This window comes from Lycium ferocissimum, chromosome 7 (assembly GCF_029784015.1).
Source record: "Lycium ferocissimum isolate CSIRO_LF1 chromosome 7, AGI_CSIRO_Lferr_CH_V1, whole genome shotgun sequence".
Classification (NCBI taxonomy): domain Eukaryota; kingdom Viridiplantae; phylum Streptophyta; class Magnoliopsida; order Solanales; family Solanaceae; genus Lycium; species Lycium ferocissimum.
The window spans coordinates 15,917,651-15,927,056 of record NC_081348.1 but is presented as its reverse complement, the minus strand read 5'-3'; the positions used below and the strand labels follow the sequence as shown (position 1 = coordinate 15,927,056).

At 35.2% G+C, this 9,406-nt stretch overlaps 1 protein-coding gene across 1 annotated transcript; it reads right to left on the bottom strand.

Annotated features, from left to right (window-relative positions):
* Positions 1 to 4,270: 4,270 nt before the first annotated feature.
* LOC132063525 (probable serine/threonine-protein kinase PBL7) lies at positions 4,271 to 8,373 on the bottom strand. Its single transcript, XM_059456097.1, has 6 exons — positions 7,650 to 8,373; positions 6,900 to 7,153; positions 5,413 to 5,792; positions 4,996 to 5,128; positions 4,669 to 4,758; positions 4,271 to 4,558 (listed from the first exon to the last, which is right to left on the bottom strand). The coding sequence occupies exons 1-6, from the start codon at positions 7,924 to 7,926 to the stop codon at positions 4,424 to 4,426; spliced, it is 1,269 nt and encodes a 422-aa protein (XP_059312080.1). The 5' UTR covers positions 7,927 to 8,373; the 3' UTR covers positions 4,271 to 4,423.
* Between the last annotated feature and the right edge of the window lie 1,033 nt (positions 8,374 to 9,406).

The following is a 9,406-nucleotide window of genomic DNA, read 5'->3' as shown; positions in this document are numbered from 1 at the left end:
GCTCTACAGTTAAGCTATTGCAATCCCATGTTCGGCTATGGCATTCCCTTGTTCCTGCAACATTTCAAATATTAAAAGTAAGTTAATCTCATCAGGAGTATCCGGTATTTTCCGGCTTTGAGCCCGGGATAAAGTAATTGAGTTATGAGTATTCAGGGGATCAGTGGCCAGAAGGGCAGCGTTCTCCTGATTGACAGTATTCTGCCGATCAAGGCCCTCTCTAGAGTCCACAGCATTGGGGTTGGCTGGATCCGCAGGTGGGTTTCGTAACCCACTGTTGTTCTCATTTTCAGCCACAATTTCGTTGTTGTTGACATGACCAGACTGTCCGCTGTTTGTCATTTTGTCTGTTTTTTGCGGAAACTAGTAGATTCCTCAATCAACGGGTGAAAGAAGGAAGAAGCAAAGATTAAAAAACCACTATTATACTAGCCCCACAGTGGGTGCCAAACTATTTACCCCGAATTTCGATAACAATTGAATTTATAAGTGAGGTATAAGATATGTGGATGAATTTTAATCTATTTTGGTTGATATGAAATGTGTATGGATTCGTTTGTTATAATATGTGTGTGTGTGTGTGTGTGTGTGTGTGTATATGTGCTAATGTCGTGAATAAGTATATTGATATTGGTGGTTAAGCTATATATATATATATATATAGCAATATATTATGTTAAATGGATGGGCAAAGATAAAGAACACTACTGATTCGGACTAAAATCAGAGAGAGAGAGAGAGAGCTTTTATATATTTTTCTATTACAATGTTGAGATCTGAAAAGAGCTCACCACCAAAAGTGGGACAATGTCCTCTATTTATAGGTTTACCTCATGGGCCCTCTTTACAATACAAAGCCTGTTAGAATAAAGAAACTCTAAAAAGAATAAGGTAAGAACGTACGGTCTGACACCCGTACGGTTGTCAGTACAAAATGACAAAACGGTCTCGGGACGCGTGGCAATATCGCAACCGGTTAACCGGACCAACGGACATGTTAATTTTGGATCAGCATACACGGACCAACAGACACGCTGATTTTGGGTCGGCGTACCCGGACCAACGGACACACTTTTATCCCTCTTGGGTCAGCTGTACCCGGCTTGGTGTTCACTTGGACTTACTAGTCATACATTGATCCGATTTTTACCGTATACAGTAATACAGAGGAATAGTATCATAATCAAAACTCAAAGCTCTTTTTGCAATGATAGAGGAGAGCACTAGAGAAGTCTAAAAGACTACTTTAGCATATCATTTTTTGAAGTTTGTGACAATCACATTTATAGATTTAAGAGGTTAGAGAAAGAATATTTTTATTTATTTATTTATTTTTTTATTTATTGTGTCCTTAACATGCTTTCTAAAATGAGACTAGACACTAGAATATTTGTATACTCTGGTATCATGTTGCATATATATGTGATCATTTCATCTGAAATTTAAGTTCATAGAAAGAGCACATTTTTTTTACTTAATTATTAGACGCGAGTGGCAAAACATTCGTATCTACTTTAGCATATATCACTAGAATTAGAATTTTTGACCAAAATGGTGTCCTTTTATTGACAAACCCAATAAATGGGTTTGTCAGAATTTCTGTGACCAAAATGGTGAAAATGCACTAGTTGTGGAGCACCTTTAGTGCACTATTTTCACGTCTAAAATCAGACGGCGCGTTAAATATGTTATTTACTGTGAAGGTGCTGTGATCCATGAGCCTTCAGTGGATATTTCAAACTTTTGGGAAAGGCTCATCCACCTTAGAGAAACTTCAGTGAAAATTTTAAAAATAAGAAAATATGAAAAAGAAAAGTTTTTTGTTCCAATGTGACAAGTGAGATAGCCTTTCCAGACCTAAAGGCTCATACATCCGAGAGAGCCTTCAGCATTATTTTCCCATTCCTCTATATATGAGCCGAATACATTGTCATGTATTTATCATTTAATTCACAATTTTGAATGCTCACCAATATGAATTTGGGGGGGGGGGGGGGGGGATGTTTGTGGTCTTTTTCATTGTCAATTGATCTTCCCATTGAGTAAATATTTACTGATAATCGATGTATTTTTTTTTTTGCAAGTCTAAAAATGTCAAATGAATGTCGTGTTAGAGTTGCATTGTATTGAGGTGGTGATATAATATATGAATCTGACACAGTTAAATATAGTTGTGGTGCTCATTCTGTTGTTAAACTTCCATTAAATGTTGAGTACGATTGGTTAGTTAGAAACTTACATATTAGAATGAAAACTAATCTGAATGAGTTAAGGCTTGTTATTTCGAGTAGATGGCCATTTTCCACTGTTCAGGGTAATGCTTGTTATTCTGAAATTCCCATACCTGACAATGAGTCTTTGCAAGATTTTATGAAAAATTTCAACTCTAACACAATGTTCATTTGACATTTTTAGACCTGCAAAAAATATCGGTTATCAGTAAATGTTTACTCAATGGGAAGAGCAATTTACAATGAAAAAGATCCATAACCTTTTTTTTCTCCAAATTCAGATTGGTGAGCATTCAAGATTGTGAATTAAATGATGAATACATGATAATGTATTCGGCTCCATATATAGAGGAATCAGAAAATAATGTTGAAGGCTCTCTCGGATGTATGAGCCTTTAGGTCTGGAAAGGCTATCTCACTTATCAGTTATCATATCGGGGTAGAAAATTTTGCCTTTTCAGATTCTCTGATTTTTAAAATTTTCACTGAAGGTTCTCTAAGGTGGATGAGCCTTTCCCAAAAGTTTGAAATATCCATGGAAGGCTCATGAATCACAGAGCACCCGAGTGTAAATATATTTAATGGGCCGTCTGTTTTTAGACGTGAAAATAGGGTACTGAAGGTACTTACGACTAGTGCGTTTTCACCACTTTGGTCATAAAAATTCTGATAAACCCATTTATTGGATTTGTCAATAGAAGGACACCATTTTGGTCAAAAATTCCTAGAATTATATTGAATGGTGTAGATTTTTCAGTGGATGAAAAATAAAAGGTATTTGTGTACCTTATACAATTATTGGAACAATTATTGAGTCCCTACTGTAATGCTGCATTTGAGTTTTCTTTCCAACTCAAAGAAATACACCTGTCAGATGAAGGGGGCATATATTAATTTAATCACATTGAGAATATGGATAAAAAGCAGACATGATAATATCTTCTGTTCTAATATTCTCCTTGCCTGTGCTATAAGGGTTAAATCTAGTTGCAGTTTGGTACCAAATGGTTGTTAGTCGTTACTGTTTAAGAACAGTGTGATGATTGTCACAATAGCTGCTATCCGTACTTGTGCTACAGTGCTCAAGTACATGAACACCCTGGATTAAAACCAGGAGTAATAATTAACTTTCAGATTTTCTGAACCATGGTACTATACTACTATACTCTTTTTTGTTGCCTACTTTATGAATGTCTACTGCTATTGGGGTCATGGTCAAACATTGTGTTTGATTTTGCCAGTCATTGATTTTTCTTTTTGTATACTGTAAATCAAGAAACCTGTGTCAATCTTTCCATGATTGCGGGTCCGGACCATAGGAATATGAAACTGATGATTTCTTCTCCCTGGTCTACATACACATTAGTGATACGAGTTTTATGTTTAATTATTTCACATTCTATTCGCAAGATTGTTATATTAAAATCAAAAGTGTTGTAAGTAGTTATGCAGAGTTTGCAATAGTAGTAATACAGAACTTTTATGATATTAAGTGGGCGTTTGGACATAAAAACTATGAAATTTTACAAAAGTAGTATTTGAAAAAAAGTTGAAAAATGGTATTTTGAAAATTGGAGTTGTATTTGGAAATGAATACAACTTGGAAAATTGTTGAATTTTTATAAGTGATTTGGAGTGAGAAATGTGAAAACATTTATTTGAGCTAAGTTGAATTCCGAAAAATTATAATGATTCTATGTTCAGACATGATACCGTAATAAATTTTTAGAAAAAAGTGAAAATTATCTATGGCCAACCTGGCCGTGAGTTTGGTCAATGAAAGTGAGCTTTATTATGTTGAATTCTTTTACTGACCCTGTTTTTCGCTGCCAGAACATGGACAAGGATCAGCTGGTCTTGGGGTTTTTGTTATGGTGAAGCGCTTACCATCATGTTAAAAGTTATAGCCGATAGCAAAGCACCTTTATTCTTAACCAAACTCATCATGCAAACGTTATATTCGATCATGACTCCAACTCATGTCATCCCCAGCCCATCACGTGCGCCTCGCTGAATTATACCTATCGCGTTACTTATCATTCAATAGACAATGAAGCATTTCTAAACGGTCTAAAGTTTAGGGTGTTACTATTTGAATACATAAGCTTTGTCGCATTAAAAGTATGTTACAGATGGACATTGTCCAATATGTGATCAAATAACCTCTTCATCTTCTGAATAGTAGCTCCATCCTAAGACCTGAAGGAATTGGAAGGACATGAAGAAGAGTATGTCTTCACAAGAGGTACTAAGGATTGCACAACATCCGTCATTAACGGACGATAATCTGCTTCTGTTTGCACACACATTGCTCCTATAGCTGCTACCTGTTTTACAAATTAAACACAGTACCAGATCAGAAACACAATTAGATTGTAATTTATGTGTAGTATTAATTAAAACAATGAGGATAAAAAGTAATACAATGTATCTTCACCTGGATTAGATCTTTCTTGGTGTACTGGCCTTCTAATGTTGGATCTACCATTTCAACTACTTTTTCTCTGTTTGTCAATCTTGGAAGAGCCTAAAAATAACAGAGGAAAGGAGTTTAGGCATTGTTTCATTTAAACGCCTGGATTTTGTAATAATTTCACTGTTGAGATTATAGATTAACTTTTAAACTGCTACACTATCAGGTCAGGTAATCGTCCAAAGTAAATGAGATTAGCAACCTAGAAAATAAGGTAGGTTACGTGCTACAATCGGTTAAAATACATGAACAGTGAATGTATGGATTTGTGTAGGATTATTAGTTACTGACCCATGAGACAAGCACGTGTTCTCCAGGAGGCCGGTTTGTATCGATTGGTACACGGCCTGTCAATAGCTCTAGAAGAACCACACCATAGCTGTATACATCTGATTTTGTTGTAAGTTTGCCAGTTGAAGCATACCTGTTTTAAGAAATATTAGTCGGTTAATGGTCGTCACAAAATCTAAAGACGTTAGCTATAGGTTGGAACAACTGAGCTGTGGAGGACCACATTTTAGAAAAATATGTTAGTGTCAGTTGTAAGATTTGAAAAAATAACAGAAAGTGACAATGTGCTAAGATAGAAACTGAAACCTCCCCATGTGCAAGATTGTCTTGTAATTTTCTCATTCATTGAGCAAGTAATATGGTTTATGATAAGGAGATATAAATTGACAGATGATTGGAGTACTATACTATACTCACTCGGGGGCCAAATATCCTGTGGTCCCTAATACTCGCGTTGAGATCAGACCGTTCAGTTTGTCCGAGCCAATTTTCGCTAAACCAAAATCAGATACCTTAGCTCTGAAATCTTGATCAAGTAGAACATTACTGCACTTGAAGCCTCTATGGATGACTGATGGGGTTGTGTGCTCATGCAAATACTCCAATGCTCTAGCACAATCAAGGGCTATTCTCAATCTAATTCCCCAGTTTAATGAACTCTTGGATTGTTTATGTAGATGCTGTTGGAGTGAACCGTTAGACATATACTCAAATATTAGGAGCCTGTGTTGTTGGTCTGCGCAGTAGCCAAGAAGTTCAACCAGGTAAGGAGAGTGTAAGCGACTTAATAAATCCACCTGCCAAAAACACAGAACAAATTGCCATACAACTCCTTATTATAAGCCTGTCTCAATCCAATATTGCAAAATTAAAATTTGAATGAGAAAACTAAAATGATGTTATCCTTTAATTATAATTTACATGATTGTAATTTGGTTTATTCACATGTGATATATTAGACACTGGCTGTGACAAACATGGTTCTAATGGCTTGACAATTGACATTCCTGAAATGCTTTAATCACTCTGGAAGCTGCCAACGTACCATCACATGTGTGTATATGGTGAGCATGTTATCCTAGGGCCTTTTAATATTGCCTTTTCCAAGGATAACTGATTTTGGATAAAGAAGGAACAAAGTCAACACCTTTTGGAATAAAAAAATTCACGTAAGTCAATAATATTTGCAAGTAACTACAGTTTTGTACACCACCCCCCCCCCCCCCCCCCGCCAATGGGCGGATCGCCCTTCGCCGGATATTACATAGGTTAAATGTTAGAGCCCGTTTGGATTGGCTTATAAGTTGGTCAAACCAAACATAAGCCATTTTTAACTTATTTAGGTATTTGGTAAAATAAAACAATTTAAATTAAGTTAAAAAGTCTTAAAATAAGCAAAATCGAAGTTCGCTCCTCAACTTTTTTTTTTTTTTTTTTTGGCTTAAAATCCATTTCGGTTTGACCAACAATTTTACCCTTTTATTCCTTATATTTTCTGTTAATTGTAATATTACTCTTACTTCTAAAAACTCTTTAAGCCCTTTTATCCAAACACGTAACTGCTTATTTATAAAATAACTTTCAGCACTTAAAAAGTACTTTAAGCACTCATACTTAAAAGACACTTTTTTTCCAGCTAATCCAAATGTGCTCTTAGTTATTATGTGTATATATTTGATTTCCACACCCTAACACAAAAGAGAAGAAATTTGCACACCTTCACCCCCCCCCCCCCCCGCCCCCCAAACAAACAAAAACACACACACAAAACACAACGAATAAATAAAAAAAAGAACTTGTATTAATGTGTGAATTGAAAACAGTGAAGAGAAAAACAGAAGAAAACAATGCAAGTGGATAAAGAAAGGGAAATCAGAGGGGCAATAAATGAAGTGGTGACAGACCTCTAATCTAAAAGAACGTTCCCATTGCTTGCCTTCCCTCTGCAGAAGTTTAATTGCAGCCACAGTCCCATCAGTAAGGATTCCTCTGTAGACAACCCCATAACCTCCATTTCCAATTAAATTTGCCTCACTAAAATTGTCGGTAGCCATCTCCAGCTGCTTGTATGTAAATACTTGAACTCCTCTCAATTTAGATTGTGGCATCCTTCCTGATGAACTTCCTCCCTGTCCGTGCAAACATCCACCTTTTACTTCTGCCCATCACATTGTCATGTACCCAAAAAATCATCCAAAAAAATAAATAAAAATAATAATAATGTGTGTGTGTTGGGGTGAGGATTGGTGCTCCATATTTAAACAATGCTTATAAATGCATTAGTACTTTGGGGTGATACCTAATCTTGAAACATTTGCCAGTATGTGAAAATGTACTTGAAGAAGTTAGTCTTGCCAATATGTAAACAAAATTAATACTCCAAGTTTAACTTTTATGTTCTTGCAACAGAACCTAATGTGCTTTTGCAATAAATAATTTAAATTCTAATAGCTATTGAAATTTAGTGATTTTTTAATAGATATGCTTTATGTAACTCGGTTCAGTTGAACCCGTTGATTGTACATTGCATGATTGCATCAACCTCTACATGTAAATATTTCTACTTGAAGGAAGTTAAAAGATGTTCTTAAATCCAGATAGAAAAAAAAGCTCTGAATGCATGGTATAAAGTTTAGAATGTGATTTTTTCTTACCTGGGCTGGAATGGATGTTGATGGTGCTGTGAGCAATGAACATACAATTGCTGTTGTTGATGACATGACTTGTGCTTTTTGAACTATTAATCGTGTTGTGTTTGGCAGATTGTATGCGCTTAAGCATCACGATGAGAAGAGATATTGCAATAAGCAAGATTATAATTATGACTGGAATGATTATCAAGAGAATGGATGTTGAAGGGATCATGTCATTGTGCTGGTGGCTTTTATGACTTTGAGATTCCGAATGATGGTGGCTATGGTTATCTTCCATTATCACAGAAAGAAAGAACTAAGAAGAAACAAGAAACAGAGAAATGGAATTTTTTTCTTAAGAATTTTGAGGCTGCAATATGAGAGTACTATGTAATTTGATTTTTGGATTTCCAGATCATGATGTTGCACTTAGAGCCACATGATGAAGATGATTGTTGAAATTTTAGCCTTCATATTGGCCTACATATATGGCCACATGATGATTCCCTCACTCATATATAATGGTTTCCTGTACTTGGTTCTGTCCCTTCTTTGTTATTATATAGAGGTCTAGTCTTTATCTTGCTTTCAGAGAAACAACTTTTTGGATGGTCTAGCACCCAGTTTCAACTCATTTCGGGACTCAAATAATTAAGATGGCGATAGTAATCAACTTGCTGTCTGTCCATATTTTATCATCTCCTTTATGCGATCATCTAGGACTCTGTGGTAAAGATGGTTGTGATTCCTCCGCCCTTGATGAGCCTACTCGATACAAATTTGTGTTAGTTGAGCTAGTAAACTCCAAAACTAAAGAAAAAAAATAAATAAATGAATAAATTGATTTCTCTCTGTTTTACCTATGGTATGGGGTGATGGATGTCCTAATTGCATGTTGACTGGGGAATGCTTAAAATTAAAGCACCACATTATGAAAAGCTATAGTATCCGCAATTATTGTTCATTTTAGGTCAAAATATGCCCTGGATTTCAGGGCAGCCTCATTAGGGATCTACAGGACCTCTCTATATTTCATATTTAGTGAATAGCTGCAATTCCACTACCTAAATAACTAATTTGGAGAAATCTCATATCCGTTTATTCCCACTTGTTTAACAGCCAAGTAATTGCATGTGACATTTCAAAAAGAAAAACCTAGCGAGAGTAAAATATGTAGCCTCGTTTAGTTGGTGAGATAGGATATACAAGGACATTCCATGAGTTAGGGATATCCCATGGGATTAGTTATTCCATCTTTTATATGGGATAAATAATTCCATCATTTTAGTATAAATGTCAGATAAAATAATCCTGAAACTAATTAATACTCATAACCAAGCACATGATAAAATAATTCCACATTTTATCCGGAGATTATTATCCTTATCTCACCGACCAAACAAGGGAATTTCATGCTAGGTTCGGAACGGGTAATGCATGTCAAAGACGCAAATTACTATTTTTTGTACTTATATACTAAAGATTTGAATATACTTTGGAATTAAGTACGAGTTATATGAAGAAAGTACATATTTGGATATTGGAATATCTACAAAGTTTCCTGCTAGCAGAAACGTTAAACTAAAAAACTCTTGCAAAATGAGCCACCTAAGAAAAATAAATCAATGCCTATAATGAAGAAACAGAATTTTTGACCGAAGTAATCCATTATTTAAACTAATTAACGGAAATAATACAGTTTTTTTAAAATTTTCAAAACTAGAATAAACGTATTTCACAGTAATGTTTTAGGCATTATTTTATTCAAAAATTCTGAC